General features: G+C 38.4%; 2 protein-coding genes across 7 annotated transcripts in view; both read right to left on the bottom strand.

Annotated features, from left to right (window-relative positions):
• Window positions 1-252: 252 nt before the first annotated feature.
• Window positions 253-2,958, bottom strand: dleu7 (deleted in lymphocytic leukemia 7). The gene is made up of 2 exons (XM_048196426.1): window positions 2,124-2,958; window positions 253-1,027 (listed from the first exon to the last, which is right to left on the bottom strand). The coding sequence occupies exons 1-2, from the start codon at window positions 2,421-2,423 to the stop codon at window positions 821-823; spliced, it is 507 nt and encodes a 168-aa protein (XP_048052383.1). The 5' UTR covers window positions 2,424-2,958; the 3' UTR covers window positions 253-820.
• Window positions 2,959-3,998: 1,040 nt separating this feature from the next.
• The window catches only part of agpat3 (1-acylglycerol-3-phosphate O-acyltransferase 3), a 37,412-nt gene continuing 16,811 nt past the window's right edge, over window positions 3,999-24,599 (bottom strand). For 2 of the 6 annotated variants that reach the window (XM_048196423.1, XM_048196425.1), the window contains exons 2-10: window positions 23,235-23,293; window positions 22,740-22,972; window positions 19,525-19,694; window positions 14,321-14,482; window positions 11,873-12,026; window positions 8,831-8,933; window positions 8,501-8,576; window positions 8,157-8,355; window positions 3,999-7,048 (exon numbers count right to left, since the gene is read on the bottom strand). In XM_048196423.1, the coding sequence (XP_048052380.1) occupies window positions 6,957-7,048; window positions 8,157-8,355; window positions 8,501-8,576; window positions 8,831-8,933; window positions 11,873-12,026; window positions 14,321-14,482; window positions 19,525-19,694; window positions 22,740-22,917 (1,134 nt within the window). In that variant the 5' untranslated portion in view covers window positions 22,918-22,972; window positions 23,235-23,293 and the 3' untranslated portion in view covers window positions 3,999-6,956. The other 4 variants (XM_048196419.1, XM_048196420.1, XM_048196421.1 and 1 more) reach the window with 3 other exon arrangements.

Below are 24,599 nucleotides of genomic sequence, written 5' to 3'. Positions count from 1 at the left end.
TTTGGCGGCTACATCTCGCAACCTACAGAACTTGAAGGACCTTCTGCTGAAGTCTTGGTGCCAGAGACCACAGGACACCTTCAGGGGTTTTGTAGAGTCCATGTCTCAGAGGGTTGGTGCTGTTTTGACAAACAGCAAATCATGCAGGTGGTCACAATGTTTTGGCTCATTGGTTTGATGATTTGGAATGATCAAACCAACAAATAAACATCAAACCTGGAATTCATAATCAAATATTCAGGACTAAAAAGGTTTGTTGTAACACTGAAAATGATTTTATTTGGAACATAATTACACTGTAATGTCATAATCCTTTAATTCTAATACACAAACACAAAACGCATTTTAAACACACCCCTCCCCCACCCAATACATTCCTTAACTCTTTTTTTAGCAGGTGACAAAGGCGGCCACACCAGACCATCCCGAGGTGTGACCGTCATCCCACCTGTGGAGTTGAGAGTGGATTCAGCACCAGCAGCTATTAGACTTGTTTTACCTGTACAGTCAGCTGAGCACAGACTCATGATACTGGCATGCGTCGAGAGAATGTTGTTCTGTCATCTTTAGGCTTGAGTAGTGACTGACGCAAAACAATAAACATGAAAGACAACTCAGCAAGCTGAAGATATAGAGAGCTTTCAATGCAAAACACTTCTTGTGAAGATCAACACCTTCGATCAGAATTTGAGCATCATACTTATTTCACATTCATTGATTCACAGATTTGTTTTTGGCTTGTTTCTTTTCTAAGGAAAGGTAGTGAGTTCTTATTTACGAGCTAGAGGTAGTTCCTTAGAATTCACAAATCTCTTGATCTTCAGATATCAGGGAAGGAGTTAGACAGCTCTCTCAGTCTGTGAGCGGTCAAGGTGGATGAGAGATTGTTTTCATCCCGCACATGTGTGAGCAGGTTACCGACGATAAGTCGAAGACAGTCCCGAAGCTCCCTCAAGTCTCTATTAGAGTGAGAATTACCTTCTGCAACAGACATTCTCAAGCATATGTTCTTCAACTCAACACTGTCCTGAAAGAAAGGACAAAAGTATAATAAAAAAAAGAGCCCAGATATAATCACATTCAAGTAAAGCCAGATGAGTTTAGCATCCACATACTAACACGCATATATATATATATATATATATATATATATATATATATATAAATAAAAGCTCATTTATAATAATAAAAAAATTTTCTTCAGATATTAAAATGTTCTTCACACCAAGACAAAATGGTTCTTCTATGGCATATATATATATACACACACACACATATACATTCATATAGGCCTACATACATATACATATATATATATATATATATATATATATATATATATATATATATATATATATATACATATACATATATATATATATATATATATATATATATATATATATATTATATATATATATATATATATATATATATATATATATATATATATATATTAAGACTTCAGATGCAAAAGCCTCTAAAAGTGCTGTTAAAGTGAAATTACTGAACCTAAACATACGAGCTTGATAAAAATGCTCATTTTAGAAGAAAAATTCAGACGGCACTTGGAGGCATTTGCATCTTAAGTCTTCATATATATATATATATATATATATATATATATATATATATATATATATATATATATATATATATATATATATATATATATATGCCATAGAAGAACCATTTTGTCTTGGTGTGAAAAACATTAATAATTAATATCTGAAGAACATTTTATTATAAATAAGCTTTTGTGGAATAGAAAAGTTCTATGGATGTTAAAGATTCTTAATGGAACCATAGATGCCAATATAGAACCATTATTTTTAAGAGTATATAGGCCTAAATTTAATCACAATTCAACCATAAGGAATATATACACAAACACACATACATACATACATACATACATACAGCATGCACGTGTGGAAACTCATACCGTTTAAAAGGCGTGATTCCCATACTTAATAGTTTAATGGCATTACTATTAGCCTAGTCTAAAATAAATGACTAATCTAACATAGCAGCTTAATAGACGTAATCATTTGACAACAACTGTGTCGTTATAGGACAAAAATGTACCTTGTAGCCTATAACAGAAACACAAAACATCTTACCTTACGTTTGAGCAAACTCTTCTCGTAAGTAACCTCTTTTATAAAGTCTTCCTCTATAGATATGAGCTGTGTCAGTATCTCGTGCAGTCGTGTGAGGCAGCTCTCTCGCGCTCTCTCCGCGATAGTCTTCAGCCTGCGGGGCTGCTTCATGAAATCTCCCGGGCGAACAGCTACTTTACCGGCCGCTAAAGCATCTGAACACTGGGCTTCGCCATCTGCATTACTGGTGGTCGCGTGAGCTCGCAGTTCATGAAGGATGTTTAAGGCATCGATCTGATGCGTTAAAAAGCAGAGCCCCATGTCTGTCACCTGCTCAAGGACAGATCAGCCGCCTTGAGCACAGTCACTCAGATGAGACAGATAGGAGGCTTTGGTCGAAACAACGTGACAAATGACGGGTTTAAGGAGGTTTTTTTTTTTTTTTTGCTGGGACAGACGGTTTCTTTAACGACTTCCCCATTGTTTGTGTTTGGAGAGGATAAGCACTCGCTTACACATGCAAATGTGACCTGATAGTCCTGCCTCCTTTATTTGAGATGCTCAGAAAGCGGTTAACTGGGGGGTAGGGACGATGTTTCTCACACCTACACGGGTGCACACATAAGAAAGAAACTAGTTAGCATTTTAAACTCTTAAATTATAATCTACCCTACTCTGGGGGGAAACCCTTTAACCAAAACCGAAGCTAAGTTTGTTGGTCTGGTTTGACAAAGGTTTGGGGCACCTGAGATCAGCTGAACAACAGCTTGGAGTCCAAATTTACGACCAATAAACCATCTTAGGCTTTTTTCAGCAACATAGGGCCTATTTGTTGAAGGCATTAATAACACCATCCCCTGGTTTCACAGACAAGGCTTAAAGGTGCTAAAGAGGATGTTTTGTTTTATACATTTTTGCAATATTACTTGAAACGGTCTTCACTAACTGATAAAAACTATTTATTAGGTGCACTGAAAGTAATAATATTGATATACATCATCTGTGCACGAGGTAGGGCCTTAAAAACATCAGCCAATTGGCTCTCTGGCTTGTCAATCACTACCATGACGTTCCTTGTGAGAGACGTGCGCGGCTGCGCTCTCCAGTAACTTTCCACACTCCACAGGCGCTGCATGCAATGTTTTTGTCCGGAGACAGGAATAACAACTGCAGATTATGAGTTACCTGCGGTGAGTCCGACATAATGAATCCACTAACACGACACAGCGAATGCCGGTGGTAAACACTCGTGTTCCAATACTTGTGCACGAGTTTTGGGAGGCGTTCCTTTGAAGTTAGCTGTGAAGGAGGGGGGTTGTTCTTACGCATGCGCTCATTTCAAAAACTCAGTAACAGTCTTTGGTTTCTCAGTCGACGAAAAAATCTTCTCTATCACCTTTAAGATAGTCCTAGACTAAAATGCATGTTTGAGCTGTTTCAACTGAAAGCAACTTGTACTGACATATCTTAAAATATGCCAGTGTTATCGTTTTGTCTCAAGATGCACATCTTGAGACAAAACATAATGTTTTTTCCTAGTGTACATTTATAAAAGCTACTTAAATACCCTAATTGAACTAAGGCCTAATCCTGGCTTAATCTAAGCCCTGTCTGTGAAACCGGGCCCATGTCTTTTTGTTCTGGCTCTGCTATTATTTTTTCTCTATTTTGCAAAAACAAAGTAACAGAATAATGAAGAAAGAAGAAAAGCAGATCCGCGTGACTCGATTGAATCAATGTCACACGATTCTCAGGAAGAGATCACAGCTGACAAATGTCTAAACAGGCAGTGCTTGCATTTCGCAACACAAAGCCTCATATTTGAGATTTCATCAGAAAACAAAACTCCCTAAACAGCATTTTTGTTTTTTTTTCCAGGCACTAAAGGGTCAAAAGTATGGACACACTCTTTATTACTACTGTACACATTTCATCAGTCATTACAAATGTGAAGTAACACTAAATTTTCTACAAAACTTATTTTAGGCATTTAAGCACAAGTCTTCAGATCAAAAGGTTTCATAACACATTCAGTCAAGCATGTCTGACTGTTGTTTTATTTATACTTCTGCAGACATATTCCAGTAATCAATAAGCGAACCAAAACTATGTTTTTTTGTTTTTTTTGCAGTTCTGTTCCTGGTTATTCATAGAATGAAATGAAACAACTTCCAATCAAAGTTCCAATCATACACTGAATGCTTTAATTGATCTGGAAGAAAATACAAAAAAAAAAAAAAAAAGTTGTGGTGATTTTTACAGACTAAATTTCTAAGTTCTACTCAGCCTGCGTTTACATCGCGCCTTTCGAGGAGGGATTTAACTCAAACGCAAGTCAAAAACACTCTCTATAATGTTTAGCAGCTCCATGGCCATTTAGTCTGTACTCTACAAACTCAATCTCATCAGTCCGACACTGAAGTATACAGTATAGTAGCAACATTTACAGAGGAAATTCTGGCCTCAGATCAGGTCACATATTCATAACAGCATTAGAGCATAGGAACTGATCTTGGCTCAGAGTCTTACCCTGTCCATAGTGGTCTTAACTATAATCACTGATCCCAGATCAGCAAGCTTACTCTGAAATGTCAACCTTTTTTTAATGCAAACCAATCATATACATCAAAAGCATCATCTCCTAAAAAACATTTTAAACTCAGCTGTGGCAATCACTGCTTTGTCAAATTAATAAATTCAGTCTCTCAGCAATAACTGGTGAAAATAAAAACACACCAACTCACTATTCTTCCAACCAGGTAAAAACTAAACCTGGTACATCCATATTTTAGTTTTATGAATTTTGGTCTGGACCACATCTGCTACACAGATCTTCCACAGATCTTGTGAATTCCACATCTTCAAATCCCTACATGAATATTGTGCATCTCACAGCAAAGGATGATTTGAGGACCTGCACAGTATGTGAGATTCACAACCACACAGGACTGTCTAAGCACACACCAAACAAAGAAGCTGCACTGCTCTTTTCCGTTAAGGCTTGCACGGGTCGTTTCCTGTTTTTCGCCATGAAGAATTACCAAGTTGCACATTGAAAACAATGGGTGAAAAAAAAGGAGAGAGATACCTTTAAATAAATGAATTGCATTCATCTAAATCAGATGGGTTTGGTTCAAGAAGAAACTTCTAAAGTTTATTTACAAACCATTAGTGTCATTAGTTCACACTAAACAGGCTTCACAATCTTTGTTTATTGACACAACTGATCGTTTTCTTCTTAGTCATTCAGCTACTCTCAGTATCTCACTCTTTAACCCCTATATTTCATTAATTACACATGGCTAGAGATGGTGGGCAATTGAATCTCAGTCCATGGGCCTTTAATTGTTTGGACAAAATTGCAGACTAACTAAACAGATGCTCTAGATCAGGGATGTCCAATCGTGCTCCTGGAGGGCCACTGTCTTGCAGAGTTCAGCTCCAACCCCATTTAAACACACCTGCTAATCAAGCTCTTACTAGGCACACTAAAGGCAGGAACACACCAAGCCGACGGTCGGCCGTCTGGCAGTTTTTGTTCGTCGGCCGACTAAGTTTTCTCAGTGTGTTGGTCCTCGTCGGCTTTTTTCGGCCCATTTGAAATGTTGAATTGGCGTCGGAGCTCGTCGGGCCATCTGATCATTCTGATTGGCTGTTCAGATACTGCCACCTGCTGGTTCGGAAAGGCATTTCATCTCACGCAGGCGCAGAACGGACGTGCAACTTGGCCGTCGGCTGTCTAGCGTTGGTTTGGTGTGTCAGGGCACCTTTGGACACAGATGCTGCCGAATTGAGCCAACCCCGCAGTCTGTTTTCGTCGCCACTAGTTTGTCGGCGTCGGCTTGGTGTGTTCCGGCCTTAAAACATCTAGGCAGCCGAGTTGAGGCAAGTTGGAGCAAAACTCTGCAGGACAGAGTCTGGACACCCCTGCTCTTTCTGCTCATTGGTAGAAAACATGTATTGCTTATTCAGTATACCCAGTGATGCAATGGTGATAGAGTGGGATAAGACACCATTGTGAAAAGGTCTCAAAAAGGGGAGTAAAGTTACAGAAGACATGCTTTTTCTTAGAAACCCTGCTCAATCCATTTCTATTAACGTCAAGTTGGTCATATAACAGTTTCACTCCAGCTGCAATAGATCCAACAAAGATCTACAGCAGTTCATTTGTTAGTTAGGGACTGTGACGTGACATGAGCTCATCTCTGTTTGGCTGGGCTGTGTGTCTTCCTCAACTGCAGCATGCTCTGCCGGCCCGTGACGTGAAATTCTTAGCATAGAAAATCAGTCCGAGTGATTCAGTGTGGCTTCGGATGAAGATCCAAAGAGAAACATTGTGAAGAAACGGCTATTGATATGGAGGTACTGATAGTGTAGATGCAGAGAAGGAAGTGTTACTTCCGGAGATGATAAATATTAATTGAGAACTAAGACAGCAAGTGGGCTTGTTTGGGAAAATGGGCGGTCTTATGCCCATAAAGGGCGGGGCTAAACAGGAGGGAAAAGTCACTGATAGGGTGATTAGAATCAGTGGTTGCTCTCTCTTGGGCATCTCATCTTTCTCCGCCGGGGGATACAGCATCGATTCGCAGCTGATGAGTGTTTCTTCTCCTCTATTTCCCATTTAGTTGGTTCAATGTTTTTAGACTAGCGTATTAAGTTATATTTATAGTTATATCCCTATATACCTCCTAATGCTGCAATGAAGAGATTTTGAATATTTCATTCATTTTTTTTTTAATTATATTTTTTTGTAAAAAGAAGGATAACTGCACACAGGGCAGCTCTGTGCCTGAGGCTGGACCGTAGGGTGAGCGTTACAGTGGCCACACGGTGTTGACACGGTGAAAATGTTTAGTTCTCCTTCTTGGCCTCTACGTTGCCGTAGCTGGATCCTGTCTTGTTTACTTCGGTTACTCCAATGAGCCGGCGAACTGCTACAGAAGCTGCGAAGAGAGAAACAGTGACAGGGATAAAGAATTAGCTGGTGTACTAAACTCCGTCCCTTATCCAGAGCTCATTAACTGATGCCATACCGCTATGGATCTCAACTGGTTTGGCCTTGGGACCAACATTTTCCCATGGTCATTAAGCCGTGACCCAAATATTTAGGATATTGAACTAAGCAAATGGTTAACACACACATGAGTACAGACCAGCTTTAATTAACTTTCATGCCTGCATGCAAATCCTTCCCAGCTAACACATGATGTACCAGTTATGTAATTTATTGGTATTTTTTGACAACGTAACCCACTTCTGGGTTGTGACTCACCAGTTAAGAAACCCTGCCATACTGTAATAACATATGTGCAAGAATTTAGAGTAGGCCATTTTTAGCTCAGAAGGGTTCGTCGATGTCCACGCACCTCATCCGTGTGAGCGCGAGACAGTGTCGAACGTGGAAAGTGTATACCTGGGGCTTAAGGTACCGGCAAGCCTAGTTTGTGCCATTGTCAAACATGGCAAATCCACCCAATCAACAAATGTTTGGGAGAGGAAACAATACATTTTTACTGTATTTTTCATCAAATAAATGCATCCTTGATGAGCACAAGATACTTTTTTCCAAAAACATTAAAAAAAATCTTAATTATTCCAAACATTTGACTGCCAGTGTATCATAGTATACTACGAATAGTTTAAATTTATCAAAAGAGAGCACGACTCCCTGAACAGCATAATGAGTTAACCCAATTATAATTAATAATTACCAAAGCTTTATTTTCGTTTTTTTGATTTTGAGCTAAATGAAAACTTAAAGTTTCATTGTATTGGTAAAAAATTATTTTGGTGCTACTTTGAACAAATATTTCCTAATCTTGCAATCTTAAGTGTACGGCAGCACACAGATCTCTAAGATATCAGATATGGATTAAGAGCCTTGTAAACTATAATTTATATTAATGGGGATTTTGCAAATACATAATAATAATGGGGGGAGGGGGGGACAACAGAATTAAACCAGTAATCAAGTAAAAGCTATCCTGTAATAAAATATTTTAAAACAACTTCAAACTATTTTGATATCACATTAAGGAAGCAACAACTGACCGACAATGAGGAAGATCATGAAGCCAATGATGAGGAGGGGAGAGCCGCTGACAAAGACATCCCAGGCAAAGTTAATAAGCGGAGAAAGCAGGAGAGTAGCCCAAAACAGGAAGTTCAGCAGAGTCCAAACTCGACGTTTGGGTATGATGGTGGGGCCGGGGAAACTGCCCTCCTTCTCATAGTGCTCTTGTAATGCATCCTTGAGGGAGAGGGTCGTGGGATAAATTGCAGCTCTCATCAGTCCAATAAATCAGACTCAAACATGTTCATATAAAACAATATATGTAACAATATAACAATATATATCTAGTCCAATCCAGGTTTTTAAATACTTAGGTCCATACCTTCTCTTGGTAGAGCTTGTGTAACCAATTAGCACACTCCTTCTCATCATCAGGAATCTCCTCCACAGGGAAGCGCCTGCGGGCAGAACAGTGAGGGGTCAGAGCAGCACATAACACGCTCCAATAGAGGGCGCTGCAACCTCATGTACTCTTGGAAACAAACTTTATTCAAATATTTATGGAGATCTCAGGCCAGCAGTAAGATACGAAACTTGGACTCAGTCATTCATTATGATATATCCACTCTCATTTAATATCTCATGTAAAGCAGATAATCTATTATACCAATTAGAATGAATGAATTAAGTGAAGCCCATCTCCGTGACTCACCTGATGCTCATGTCTGCTTTGTATTTCTTCCCGCTAACGATGCCCAGCAGGGTCGGGTTCTGCTTGTCTTTAAAGTTTAGTGTGACGTCGTACACAGCTTTTACTGTTGAAACAAGACAAATACATTCTGATGTGATGTAATGGAATATCTGAACTTAAATAGAGAGTTCAAAATGAAAATTCTGTCATCGTTCACTCATTCACACAATGGAAGTCAATGGTCACCAAAACCGTTCGGTATTCAACATTCTTCAAAATATCTTCTTTGTATCATACAGGTATGGAACGTCATGAGGGTGACAAAATAATGGCAATTTGTTTTTGAATGAACTTTAAAGTAAATAATGTTTCCAATGTAATTAAAATCGAGTCAATAGAGTATGAATTGAGTATGGAATTGGTATGAAAACCATTGCACTGTGGCAGCGCACATTCATGAGGCCCCATCTGCAGTCAAAACTAGTCAATGGCGAAATACATGACTAGAAAAATATTCTGCAGGTGTATTTGAAATGTTTTAACTAATCATCTTGTAATGAATGACATTTCAGTTCAACTTTCTGAGTATGAATTATCATATGCAGTAAAAGACAACAATACTCAAGTACTGTAAAAGGTTTTGCTACTAACTCAACTGACTGACTTCTCTTCTGTATGATTTCAGTCTCTTCAGACCTTACTGTACATGATTTATGAGCTTCTACAACTTTTGACCTCCTAAATGAACTCCTTTCCACAAACTGATCACAGAAATAAAAACAGTATAAATAAAAATGGTAACACTTTACAATAAGGTCTTATTTATTAACATTAATGTATTAACCAACATCAACTAACAATGAGCAATATATTTGCTACAGTATTATTAATCTAGTTAATAAATATAGTCATTCATTGTTAGTTCAAGATAGTTCACAGTGCATTAACTAATGTTAACAAATGAAACCTTATTGTTTGTGTTAAATAAGATTAAAAGAAAACTGTTATTCATTTTTATGGTAACACTTTACAATAAGTGCAACCATAATCGCACTCTTTCAATAATCAAAGTGCAAATAAGACCAAGTTTTTCTTTGATACAGAGCTAAGAGATGGTTACAACTACACTGCCCAGCCTAAAATAGCTTTCATATTGAGAGATATTTGGATTCATCAGGGAGCCGTTTTCAAAATGCGGGGTATTGACATCAAAGTCCCTTTAAGACAAGTCATTTCACTCGGCGGCCATCTTTGAAACGCCTCTCAGGCATCCTGGGCATCATGCAATCTCTTTGAATGGTGAAACATCAAATTGTCCAAAACTGTTCGCCAACCTTACGATTAAATTTCATATTTGAAGTCACCAATGAAATCTAACAACAACCGGCTCATAAATTTAGTTTCTAAACGCTCGAATCATGACAAAAAAAAAAAAAAAATAAATAAAATTCAGGCTGGATCAAGCTAATGCGCATGCGCAGACCTAAATGGAACGTCTGACTGTTTCTATAGAAACCGGTGATTCTAATGGCCGCTGAAGTGACGCGATGACTTTACCAGTCGGCGATTGGCTCTTATTTAGAAGGCGGGACTTATTCCGCCATATTGCGCGTTACACTTTCTCCCATTCAAAACAATACGAGTGACACGTCTTGTGTTATTCTATAGTCTTTGTTGACATCGCGTTTTAATGCGCGCTCGCGTTTACTTTCACTTTCACGATTGCGCGTAGCTACTCTGTAAATATGGAGCGGCGGCGACCGTTATCCAACTGAATTAAATGTTTTGTTTTTTTTTATTTAAATACAAAGCAAAAAGGCAGTGGAGGCTTAATGTAAACATAGCGGTCGCATATTCTTTCCTAATCATCCTAACACTGTATCATGGCAACATCACGAGACTACTTTTCGCCTCAACGAGAAATCTCGTCACATATTAGTCTTGCGAGATCTCGTGACACGAGATCTCGTCACACCCCTACTTAAGAGTTCTTTTAAAAAACTTACCGAACCCGAACCTTTGAATGGTAGTGAATGACTAAAAATATAGTCCACACTCACATCCTATAGTTAGAAGGCATGTGACAGACAGAAGAGTCTCTCAACCACTGAGGTGGAATTTTCTAATGGCAACATGTCAAAGAGTTTTCTGGTAACATAAATCATAGGAAAACTTGATACTTGAACATTAGTATTAGACACGAGGATGAAAATCCAGAAAAAGCATTGAGAAAAGGCTCCAGCTGAGCACGTTTGTGGTTTACAGCATTCTCTGTTGGGCCATCACAGTTGCCCATCACTCGCCCAGGAAGCAATGAACTCTTTTAACAGGGTAACACATAGTAGCTCTGTGTAAACAGTTGCCCTGTCCAATTACCCACACTTGCGCTCTTTACACTTGACCACTTGTCTACTTACATGACGTATTTCCTCCATTTGGCTCAAGTGGGTGTGAAGACTGCATGTGTGTAGAACTTTTGATTACCTGATGGGACACACTTATAGTCTTGCAAAAAATGCAAGCGTTTACAGCTTCTTTTTATTTTAATTATTATTTTCAATACTCTGCATTTTAAAATACACTTCTAAATGTCTGTTCAGTGGTCGCTATGTAACTAACAGAAGACACAATTTTAAAATTGTGATTAAAAAGCAGTTGCAAATGATGTACAAAATACACATAGCTACTCATCTTTGCAGCAATCAAATGTGCAACAATTTATATTTTACAACCAAATTATTTGTAATATGTAATTAATTTAACTTACAGTCGAATGTTTTCCATGACATCTCGTGATTTCGAGGCATGCGAATTCCCGAACACAATACATGATGGGATACGCTTAGCCTCGAATACCACTCCGAAGCGGTATTCAAGATAGTGTGGGTTTAGTGTGCATTAAGGGCACTGCACTTGGGCATTTTTAAGACATGGGACAGTCTTGCACACTTGCTTCCTGTCGCGTACACGCGCTCTCAAGTGGCTACGACCGCAAGTGTGGGTATTCGGACAGGGCACATATCTCTGTGACAGTGATGGAGTGTGTGAAAGTGTTCGTCTGACCTGTTCCCTTCAGGCATTGCAGTGTAGTGGTGAATCCTTTGGTGCGGGGCAGCAGGTGGTACTTTAGTTTTGGAAGGCCCTTACTCTCAGCCACTTGCATGCTTATCTGATGTTTCTTTTCTGTAAATCTCGTTCCTTCACAGTACAGCAGGAACTGTCACACAAACACACACACACACACCAGAGGATTGTTACACTCAGGTCAGTGATAAACAGAGTAATCCTATCACTTCATAATCTCTGCCAATGGAAACTACCAATCGGACCACGTCATAAGTGACCTCACTGCTGCAGATAGGCGCCTATCTAGTAACACTGACGTACAGGGCCTAAAATTAACACTTGCCAAGTGCCAAATGAGAGTAAAAATCTGTGTTGGCCAGTATATAAAAACAGTGTCAAATGCCAGTTGCTCGGTAACAATTTTCTAACAATGCAAAATTGTGAGAACGTGAACGACGCGTGGGATAGGGCAGTGTTGCATTGTCACGAAAGTTTAAGCCTTGCCAATTTAAATATTCAAGTTCAAGAAGATGTGAAAGGCACCTCAATTCGTCACTTGCACGCTGTGTGGGGAGCTTTTTGTGCGCAAACATCCGAAGAGCGCACAGAAATCTGCGTCTCAGACAGAACTGAATTGAGTTCTCTTTCACAGCTTGCACTTCAACAGACATGTTCAAACAAAATTATGCCAAAAATGCCCATCTTGGCAAGTATCCTTGTAAATAGTCAGTTTTGTGAACTGAACGCAAACAGTTGAGAAATAAAACGCATGTGTAACAGTATATTTGATCTGTGCATTAGCTCTTAAAGTGACAGCAGCCTAGTATTCCTGCTGCTGTCTGTGTTTTTAATGTTAAATCAAACAACAAAAGACAAATAACAAACACTTATTGCTCTTGCACTTATTAGTGGCCAGTAAATTTTAAGTCACTGGCCATTGGCAGGTGTGGCAAAAAGTTAGTTTTAGGTCCTGCTGTCATACATATATAATATGATATATAATGATGATATATAATTTTTTCAGTTTAACGCATTAAAAATATTCAACGCAATTAATGCAGCATCCATTTTTTTCCCCCCGTCATCCTTTAGCTAGCGTTACATTATGAGATCACACTCTTATTCATGCAAATGCTTTTAAACCATTCAAGTGCAACAAGACAAAATGGTACTGGCGCACTGAATCTCCTGTCTGTGTGAGACACATATGACTTGTGCACACAGAAAGCCACTTCAGACAAATTAAATTAACAAAAACACAAAATTATGCCAAAATGCCAGTTTTTCGAGTATTCTTGTAAGCACAATAAATTAAATAAAGCCTTAAATGACTGTAAAGAGATGAGAAATGAGAAAATAGGATGCAGATCCATGTCATGTGCGTCAGATCTTAAAGAGACAGCAGCCTAATAAACCTGCTACAGTCAGTCATTTTTGCTAATCAAAGAACAAAAAAAAAAAAAATAGAAAAGAAAATCACTCACTGCACTTGTAGCTTTAATAAAAATGTATCTATATTTTAATCTTTAAATTATGTAGTGAAGACTAAAGTTTTTGATAACTGCTTTGATTCTGGATATTTCCAGTTAGAACATATATTTAAAATATACTTTATGTTGTTTCTACATTAATTTGTGAAATTATTACAATATAAAAATGTGTTAAAAACTGTTTTTTATTGTTAGGTGCAATTAATTGCAATTAATTACAGAAAAATTTGTGATTAATTAGTTAATTTTTTTTAATCGATTGACAGCACTAATACAAACATACAGTATATAATATTTGTATAATTGCTGGTATATAACAGAATGAATGAATACATAAACCCACTAAACTACATAATCCAACACTTCATTTACTACATTAACACAAGGGCTTTACTTTAAGCTTGTCCAAGCATGCAAAATGTGAGGCATCAGTAATAATGAAGAATTAAGACATGATTTTGATTGTCATGAGCCTCTAATTACATTCTATTATTTATAATATAGAGTGTTTGTATAACCTTTAAAAGAGAAACACTTTTTTCTTGTGAACTGAGGAGGAGGAAAAGTTTTAGTCTGCATTCACACTTCTTTGTGATTTCTTTTTGCAATCTCTGAGCCTTGGTTAAATGTGTTAATGCACCTTTACGGAGCTGGGTTAGCAGTTTGTGTGCATATGCTGCTCAAGCACAGTACAAAAGTAACACTAAGCTCCAAATGTAAATTGGGTTTGTCAAGTAATTTTATAAGAAACTACAACACTGCATGGTTTAAAGCAAACTGTAAAAAGAATAACCAAAAACTACAATAGAAAACATTAAATCCATCCATCCAAAAAAGTTGGTTTGCTCCAAATTTGACAGAAACAAATGAATCAAATAGCGTCACTTAAGTGACTTTTCAAAGGTCTGCTTAATTATCAGGTCAGGAGAGCATCGTAATAGGTCAGTGTACTCACCCACATGTATTCTGGGTAATCTCGGAGACGGTTCAGCCCACTGAAGACAGTGTCCCTGTCCTCCTCCCACTTCCGCTTACAGAAAACTATTTCCAGGAAGTACCACGTCCAGCCAATCAGAGGCACTTTCAGCAGTTCGTGTTTAGCCAGAACCTTAGAACTCTGGATACAAAATATGAAAATAAAGGGAGGATACAAAATGCAATGAGAGGATAGAGAAAAATGACAACAAATTAATTTCTTGGGATTGAGCCTCATGATTACTAAGATTACTGGAACAAAGCAGTGTTAAAGGTCCCGTTTTTCGTGGTTTTTTGAAGCTTTGATTGTGTTTATAGTGTGCAATATAACATGTTCATGTTTCGCGTGTCAAAAAACACAGTATTTTTCACATAATTTACTTATCTGTATACCGCTGTTTCCACTGTCATAAAAACGGGCTGATGACTTCCTTGTTCTATGAAGTCCCTCCTTCAGAAATACGTAACGAGTTCTGATTGTGCCAGCGGTTCCTGTGTTGTGATTCGACAGCAGTTTAGCGCATCTTGCCCGGAAAAGTCACGCCTCTTACCATAACGTGGAGATGCACGCGCTCAGTGTTATTGTAAACATGCCTTTAATTTTACCCTATCAATTTGAGCCGGAATCAGACCCGGTGATTGGACTGCGGGATGAAAATAACAGCGTTTCGATGACATGGCGACAAACACACTCTACAAACGCAACTCTTGTGTATTCCTGTGGGCGGAGGTTAGTCAAAAAACTGTTTTAGTGACGTCATTAAAGAAGGAAGTAGAGGGATGTAGTCCAAACTGGCCGTTCGATGTAGGCGACTTCTGTTAAATAAAATATCTCGCTTGGCATTGAACTTTGAGCTTTAAAATTTTACAGATTTTATTTATACTCTAACAACAACATTACACACTAACTAAAGTTTGAAACGTGGGATCACGAAGAACGGGACCTTTAAAACAAACTATTAAAAATAACTTTAGTTAATTTAAATAAAGCAGTTATATATTTATTTATTTTGTTTATTTATTTATTTATTTATTTTTGATGAAAAAGATGAAAATTAGAAAAGTTGCCTTGGAAATGGTGTTAATTTTGTCAGCTATTTTTTAATTTAGTCTTAGTCCTGTGTCACATGTACTTTTAGTTATCATCATCATTAGGTCAACCTTGTCCTTTTTTTGTTTAGTCAAATTTTGGATAACTATCCCCTGGTTTCACAGACAAGGCTTAAGCTAGTCCTAGACTAAAATGCATGTTTGAGCTGCTTTAACTGAAAGCAACATTTCTTATGTCAGTGCCTTTCTAAGGCATGTTTATAAAAGCTACTAAAATGTCCTAAATTGAAGTAAGGCCTAATCCTGGCTTAATCTAAACTCTGTCTGTGAAACCAGGCCTTAATGTCTGGGCATTTTAGTATAGTTTTAGTCAAAACTGATAATCAAGATTATTTTGCTTAACAATTGTTGTCATTTGCGAGATTTATTTTTACAGTTCATCTGAATTATTGCACTTTCGCATAAATCACAAATCACAAATCAAGAGAATATACGAATGGTTTATTTTAACTCGTCTAGTTTCCTGATTTATAGGCTGTTTATCATATAAATTAACACACTCTCTACAAGGAGTGTGTTCAACGGGCGGCCCGTCAGCATTAAATTTGTGGCCCGCATCATGCTACATATAAATGTATTTTTATTATAATTTGCGTCCAAAATTAGAGTGAATATTACTTAGTTTTTTTTACACGCACACTAGGGTAGGCGTACAGTACGCGTGACGCTGTAATCACCAGCAGAGAACGCGTATAGTGTACGCGCGCAGCACAGTTTTTCTAACCGCAAAGAACAATATAAACTGAAGGCACATAGTTTTTGCACTAATTTAGTTTGTCCACAAGGTGTCAGCACTGAAACGGGCTGTTGTTTCAGTCTGAAAAGAAACGGATAAGGGCCGTTTCATAGTCAACGCATCTGTACGCATACGCGTCCCCGAGGCTACGCATCGTTACGCTTCGGCCGCCATTATGCGTCGGTGCGTAGCCAAATGTGTAGTCCTAGTTTTTGATACGCGACGCGCCGATGCACGCAATACTATGCGTTGTCGGTGGGGGCGACATTGCAAGTATTGTACATTAATTCAAGTTTATTGTGTTTACAGAAGAAGAAGGTTTGAATACAATGGCGGGCGAAGAGGAAAAATTATGCGAACTTATACGTATTCATCCTGATCTCTTTTTTGATTTAAAGGGCGAACATACCACCGTCTATCTCTGCGTTGCCTTTGTTGCCGCCGATGTAAAATCAGCAACAGAATACACTCCTCTTCAGTTGCCATTTTGATCTGAATATCACCCGACTCTACTACCCCCTGTTGCGTGAGCGGTGTATTGCATACACGCATCGCCCGTGACGCTTGCGTCCACTGTTTAGACTATGAAAGTGAGCGCGTCGCTCGCGTCGCTCGCGTCGCTCGCGTTGCTTGCTCGCGTTTCTCGCGTTGACTATGTAACGGCCCTAATGCTGCGTTCACACCGAACGCGTCTGGGGCGTCTGATTTACATGTTAAGTCAATGTAAACGCGCGTCTAGGTGTCCTGCGGCGCGAATCAAGCGTCTAGCGCGGCGCGAATCGGCCGTTGACGCGCGAATAGCGCGGCGCGAATTGAGCGTTCACGCGGCTGACGCGCGAATTGAGCGTCTGACGCCCAAACGCCCGAGTTGAAAAATCTGAACTTTGGCGTAAATTCGCGGCGCGTTAACCAATCAGGGACTCTGCTTTGGTAGTAACGTGTTTATGATGTGATCAGCGGTGGAGACCAGAACAAAGATGTCGCTGTGTGTGTGGCCACCCTGAGCTCTATGATGTCTCATTATATTTTTATCGAGACAGGAATAAAAAGGACCTTGCCTGGAAGAGAATAAGCGAAGAAATCGGACAATCTGGTTAGATGTAAAACTTTTTGCATGATTTTAGCCGTTGATACTAGCCCACCTTCTAGCTAGCAAAAGTCGGCCGGCATAACCGAGTTAAATTGCCGCTACAGGTTTCCAACTGACGAGATTATGTGTTTATTCAGAGGATCTGTGCAGAAAGAGATGAAAGCCTCTCCCATGACGCGAATTCGCGTCTGAACACACTTTGTTTAGACGCGCGAATTGAGCGAATTTTACGCGCGTCTGAAGCGTCTGACTTAAAAATGTTCAAGCGTCCAACTAGACGCGTCTGGCGCGAATTTGACGCCCCAGACGCGTTCGGTGTGAACGCAGCATAGACAGAACAAGTCTGACGTCACGCGGCAGCGCTTCCGTGTCCTAACGCTCTATCTCATACCACAAGAAAACAACAAATGGTACTAATATACATACACGATGTGGTGTAATACTACAAAAAAATTATAATCATAACCTTTATCTCCATACCAAAATTCCAGATGGCCAGACAATGATTCATCTTTTATAAATCAATAAAATATTAATATCTGTGACGCTGTGAGCACGGAGACTGTTGTGTAGACTGTAAGTATTTAAAATGTTTAACTTTTTAAAATGATTGATGTTTAAAATGAATAAATAGCGCTCATAAACGGCCGTCGATGGCATTCTCAAGTGAAACGAGTCGAGGCTTGGACCCGGAAACGGCGTTCCTTACGTCACGACTTAACAAGCGGATAGAGTGCCCCAGGGACGACATGTTTTTGTAGGCCAACCCGGAAGTTAGCGGCGCACGGGTTCCCTCGACTGAAAGCCTATTCATTTTTCCCATAGAAATAAAGTCGTCAGATATAAAAGGCTAACAGTAGGCTATAAACGGACTACAGCACACCATGGTCGCGGATCAACGTCGTCACCACAAAGCATCCTCAAACTTTATTTAGAAAACAACTCTATTTAAAAACATGCTCACTGATTATGATATGCGCTGTGTATGAATACTTATCCACTTTTTCATGAGAAATGCTGTCCAAATGTCCTGTTTTTAATGATGACATCTAAAGTCCCCACCAAAGGATGTAGTCCCTTTTAGCAATTTGTTAGTAACCGCCGATTTGAAGACGCAGTAAAAGTTAAAAAAAAAAATCACAAGTGGGTTATAACTGGTGTGTTTTATGTCATAGATCAAAACGTGAAAGTATTTAGAGGCTTTGTTAACCACAGACCTTATTTCAGGTGATTTAGCAAAAACCCATTAAGAAAAACCCATAGACTTTACGGCGTTGGAACCGGAAGTCCTAAAATGCTAACTTGCTTCCGGGTTTTGCCTACAAAAACGCGTCATCCCTGGGGCACTCTATAGCCGACCGTGTTGAAGAGCGCTCGTTTGAGGGGATTAAAAGATACCAGCAACTCTAATTTTAAACAAGTACAAAGACATTTTATTGTAACTATTTGAGCGAAAAAGACTAGACAAGCATGAATGTCTCTAGTGCGCATGAGTACCGCTGCTCTACATTATAAAAACTGGTAAAACAAAAAACTTCTCTGAAATTCATAATAGTAATTCCAATAATTCCAAATTACATTAATGTTTTATCATCTATTTAAAAAGCAGCATAAAAGAATTTGTACTGTCACACGGAGGTTGCGTAAGTGCATTTATTCAGCAACCAGATCCATGATTTTTCACAGTTAATCACTGAGAAGGTTTGATCGCAGATTTAGTCGCAGTAAACGGCACAAGCGGCTCGTGAAGGAACACAGACTGACTGAACGACACTTTCATTTAAGTAGAATATCTCAATGGAGATCGCTAAACTCCATCTTATTTGTTTGTCTGTGTTTTTGGATCATTGGCAGCGCTTCAGCAGTGTAGAGAGAGTGCGTGTGCATGGTTGCCAGATTGCACCAGGCAGAAAATGTATCCTTTTAAGGTTAAAGTTCTGATTTGGAGATTTAAGCTTGTGACATCTGGCAACCACAAGCATGAAAGGTCAAAGCAGAGGCTTGTACCACAGTCTGTAATATTTTGTCGTTTTTTTTCTCTACAAAAATAAAGAGTTTTTAACTACATTTTAGTCTAGTCTTTTATCGCCGATGATATTGCACATTAATATGGTCACAATGACCATGGTGTCGTCTCGTCATCGTCTCATCTTAGAAGTTTGCTGACAAACAATTTTCGTAGTACTTTTCGTTAACGAAATTAACACTACTTCGCAACTAAGTAAAAATAAGTTGAAATTCTACTCACCCCCAGTACGCCGTATCTCTCACACATGGTCCAGCCACACAAGAAGTCGATCTCATAGTTGTGGTTGAGGATGATGATGACATGCTCTTTACCGAACTTATCCACTGTGGCCTGATCGGTGTACAGCGTGCACTCTGTGCCAGACCACCACTCCAACAACATTACCAACTCTGTTAGGAAAGTAGTATAAAAGTCAAGTCACCTTTATACAATTCAGATTGTTTCAAAATAGCTTTACACAGTGATAAAATGGAAAATTACAGAATCGATGCAAACTTCATCAAATATGAGACTAACTCAAGTTCTGCTGTAAAGCAGCTCTAAAAATGGCAGTTCAGAGTTGATCAAGAACAGTCCTGCTAAATGTACAAAAGTCTGAGCGTGTGCGTACAAACACCATAATGTCTCATAAATTTTGCATTATAAGAATGATGGTGTTAGCTTCTTCTCCAGTAACCTGCACTGCACAACTCATGAAGGCAAATAAATAAATGGAACATTACGTTTCTTTGCATTATACTAAAGTGATGACAAATGTTTTAAAAAAAAAGAAACGCATTAAAGGTGCAGTAAGCAATTTTGGAAAAACGCTGTTGAAAGTGGATTGGATCGAGCAGCACAACAAACTTGTAGCCAATCAGCAATCAGGACAGAGAGTGAGCAAAAGGGAGATTTGAAGACTGTAGAAAGAGATATGGCTGAGAGACATTACAAAAGAGAAAAGATCAGAGGAATATCACTGGAAAAAGGATAGCTATGATCAGGCAACAGATTTAGGACCCGCGTTAATATAAGAAAAGCTTTCCAGCACAGTGGGAACCGAAAATGGACACCAAGGTTGCGTTGTTTTTGCTCCATACATGAGTAATATTGGTTTTGAGTCTGGAGCTGGTGTGCTTCTGGCGACTAACAACCAACTCTTGATTTTATGTACTCTTGTGTACTGCATGTTCATTTTTTGTGCTTACTTGTCATTAGTACGTCATTTTCGCTTTATTTTTTGCCAAGCATTATTTTGCTACGCTTCTGCATTGTGTGTTCATGCATTTTGGAGGCGGAGCAAGGAAGGGAGGGGTGTGTTTGTTTGGGTTGATTTCAAATATCAATAGTTCAACAATTTTGAGAAATTGCATACTGCCCCTTTAAGTGATATCCATCTGCAAATGCTTTATATATTACAGTAACAGGTACCTAAGCTTTAGAATAAATGCACGTAAAAGTAGCGCTGGGCGGTATACCGGTTCATATACCGGTTTCAATTTCGAGACCGATATATATTTTTCAAAAACCACCATACCGGTTTGTAGCTGAAACAGCTGCTGTATCTATTCAATGGCCATGAAGCGCTATGTAGAGTGCAGACTTCTATTAACTGCATACCCTTCTTACACCACATAATGGAAACAACTTTATAACACAACAATAAATAACTCACAAAACGAACTCTCTTAATACTGCAAATACCATGTAGAGTCATATGATTTCTGCGATGCAGAAAACAGAGATGAAATCACGGAATCCAGTCACAAGAACTTACTGTATAAAGCGGAACGTCACAGAATTTGGCAATTTTTGGATGAATAAATCAAAAGTAGGGCTGTACAATGAATCAGATACTGATACAGACTAGTGTCTGTGAATATTAAAGCTAAAAATGACTGTTATTGAAATCTGATGTCTGTATGAATGAGCGCCGCAGTTTTGTCCACTACTACACATACTGAAGAACGCGTGACGCTCGCGATGATTTCAGTGTCTGCTGTCTCACTCGAGTATATATGAACATCACCTGCAGAGCTGCTCTTAGAGTCACTTTATGAACATATCACCGTTTAATTTGACAAAACTATCGACATTTGTCATATCATATACACAGGAATTCAAACGTTTTCACGATCCTGTCAAAATAAAAGTTCGGCATAACTTGAAATAACAGAAATATACTATTGTACAATCGACGAATCGAGTGTACTTCGATTAATAGAGATAACAATAATCATAATAATAATAACACTGTTTATTAAAATGCAAACTCAAAGGTCTTCATTGAAATTACAGAAATTGCACAGTAAAAATGTAGCCTACTTAATAATATTATTAATTTTATATATATATATATAAAAATACACAGACCAAAAGTTTGGAACCACTAAGATTTTTAATGTTTTTAAAAGAAGTTTCGTCTGCTCACCAAGGCTACATTTATTTAATTAAAAATACAGTAAAAAACAGTAATATTGTGAAATATTATTACAATTTAAAATAACTGTGTACTATTTAAATATATTTGACAAAGTAATTTATTCCTGTGATGGCAAAGCTGAATTTTCAGCATCATTACTCCAGTCTTCAGTGTCACATGATCCTTCAGAAATCATTCTAATATGCTGATCTGCTGCTCAAGAAACATTTAATGTGTACAATTGTACAAAATATTTGTGTACAATATTTTTTTTCAGGATTATTTGATGAATAGAAAGTTCAAAAGAACAGTGTTTATCTGAAATCTAATCTTTTGTAACATTATAAATGTCTTTACTGCCATTACTTGCTGAATAAAAGTATTCATTTCTTTAATTTCTTTTCAAAAAAATAAAAATTCTTACTGACCCCAAACTTTTGAACGGTAGTGTATAATGCTACAGAAGCTTTGTATTTCAGATAAATGCTGTTCTTTTGAACTTTCTATTCATCAAGGAATCCTGAAAAAAAAAGTACACAACTGTTTTCAACATTGAAAATAATCATAAATGTTTATTGAGCAGCAAATCAGCATATTAGAATGATTTCTGAAGGATCATGTGACACTGAAGACTGGAGTAACAATGCTGAAAATTCAGCTTTGCCATCACAGGAATAAATTACTTTGTCAAATATATTCAAATAGAAAACAGTTATTTTAAATTGTAATAATATTTCACAATATTACTGTTTTTTACTGTATTTTTAATTAAATAAATGTAGCCTTGGTGAGCAGACGAAACTTCTTTTAAAAACATTAAAAATCTTAGTGGTTCCAAACTTGTATATAAACAGTGATATACCGTGTATACTGTGAGACCGCCAGAATCTTAAAAAAAAAATGATACAGATTTTTGGTCAAACCGGCCAGCACTACTTGAAAGCAACTAAAACTTCTCATTAACACAGGTCTTTAAAAACAAATGCAAATGTTAAAGTGTGCAGCACATTCAGTTGAGACAAAAACAACTCACGGCTCCATAGCGAGTAGGAGAGTCTGGTGTTGATCTTGCGGTACAGCTGTTTGTCGATGGGCCACAGCACACAGGTGCAGAGCTGGATGAAGTTGATAATGAGGCCGCTCACGACAAACACAAAGCCAATCAAGAGCTGCAGTACGAACAGGCTCTTCAGCCACGCCACCACACCCATGACTGAGAGCCCCCTTCCACACACACACTCACTCACTCACACACACCCACACACACTGCTGAAAGACAAGAGAGACAGGGAAGACACCAAATTAACACTTACTCAGATAATAATAATAAGGAGCATACACAGTTATGCACAAAAATATCAACATAACACTCACAATCAGCACTGATCAATATTATTACTAGCATTTGCATTAGAATCATAGACTCAGAATTGTACCAGTCAAACCAGTTGCGCTCTCATGTTCATGTTTAATATGTTTAATCATCTCAGTTTTCTAAGTCAATATTGTGAATGGATGTTTAACTCACCACAGTGGGTTCTTCTCTACAACCCTCTTTTACACGGCCCTTCACTTAGTACCACCGACCTGAGAGAAAAGGAAAAAGAGTGCATTTAGAGAATTCATGACAGACAGCCCCAGTCATGAATACAACAGTCACCAACAACAAATTTAGTCCTGATTATTTTTACTTCCACATCCTGTTCCAAGATACGAAGATATTCACCGTAAAGTAGGCGAGAGTTCATGACCGCAAACGCTTAGGCACCAAAAATTCCACGTGCAGTAGCACTGTGTGCACATACAGTACAACTGCACTACACATGTCCCATGCAAAAGCTCACCCTCTCACCCAATTGGAGGAATTCCAGTCACCTCCTCCAATTTCTCTCTCTCTCTCTCGCATACATTGACACTGCCTCGTTTTTTCACAAAGAAACAAATCACACAAACACTATCATTGAATCTAAAGTTCTCCAGTTTTAAATCGATTTTGAAAGCTTATCAAGCTTTATCTTCCAGCACCGCTTAATCCCATAACAAGACAACAACTGCAAGAGAAAGCACTGGATTAATATCAAATACTCCAACAAAATAAGCGTTTCAGCAACTTTATTTGCCAAATAATCTTTTAAAGCACTGCTTAACCAAATGAAAAGAGAGGATTGCAGCTCAGTGCAGGAAACCAGTCTCTCTGCTCGTTCTAGGTTTATCCGATACTCTGGATGAAGTTGCCAAACTACTTCAACTGCCCGTCTTGTAACCTGCAGGTGGCCTGTCTGACCCTATTAATACTATCAATTCCTCTGTTAGTATGTGTCTGCTCTGATAACAAAGTCCAGTTCAGTCAACCGTCCTGCTACACTAACTAATACCATTACAAAGTGCAAAATGGTTGTGTGGATTTATTACATTCATTTTGCCCGACGGCCCATACTTTCAGCCAATGTTATTTGACAAGCGCAGACTTGTTTCTTTGATGGTGTTTTGTCTGTGAAAAATCGCTGTTGTGAGCAAGCAGCTAGCAAAAAGGTTATGGTGGATTAGGAGAGTCATAAGATCTAGTTTGAATGATGACTTACAATGATAAACAATGATTCTCAACTCAATTCGAAGCATTTTGTGGTAAGCTGGTACTTTTCACTATTATATAGGGGTGTAACAGTACATGTATTCTTCCCAAACATAGTTAGACAAAGAATACAGTCGGTCACAGGCAATTCACACTTCAATCCAGAAGGGGATATGCACGGTAATGCAACAGCACTAGTGCCGTTTGCTAACCGCCACAACAACAGGAAAATGTGCAGAAGAAGTAGTGCATACAATCTAGATATGTGTGTCATCTCTCAACCAGTGTTTCAACCGCAGAAAGACATCAATAAAACAGCTT

Source organism: Megalobrama amblycephala, linkage group LG7 (genome assembly GCF_018812025.1).
Source record: "Megalobrama amblycephala isolate DHTTF-2021 linkage group LG7, ASM1881202v1, whole genome shotgun sequence".
Classification (NCBI taxonomy): Eukaryota; Metazoa; Chordata; class Actinopteri; order Cypriniformes; family Xenocyprididae; genus Megalobrama; species Megalobrama amblycephala.
The sequence above is the reverse complement of the archived record's forward strand: the minus strand, read 5'-3'. Positions and strand labels throughout refer to the sequence as shown.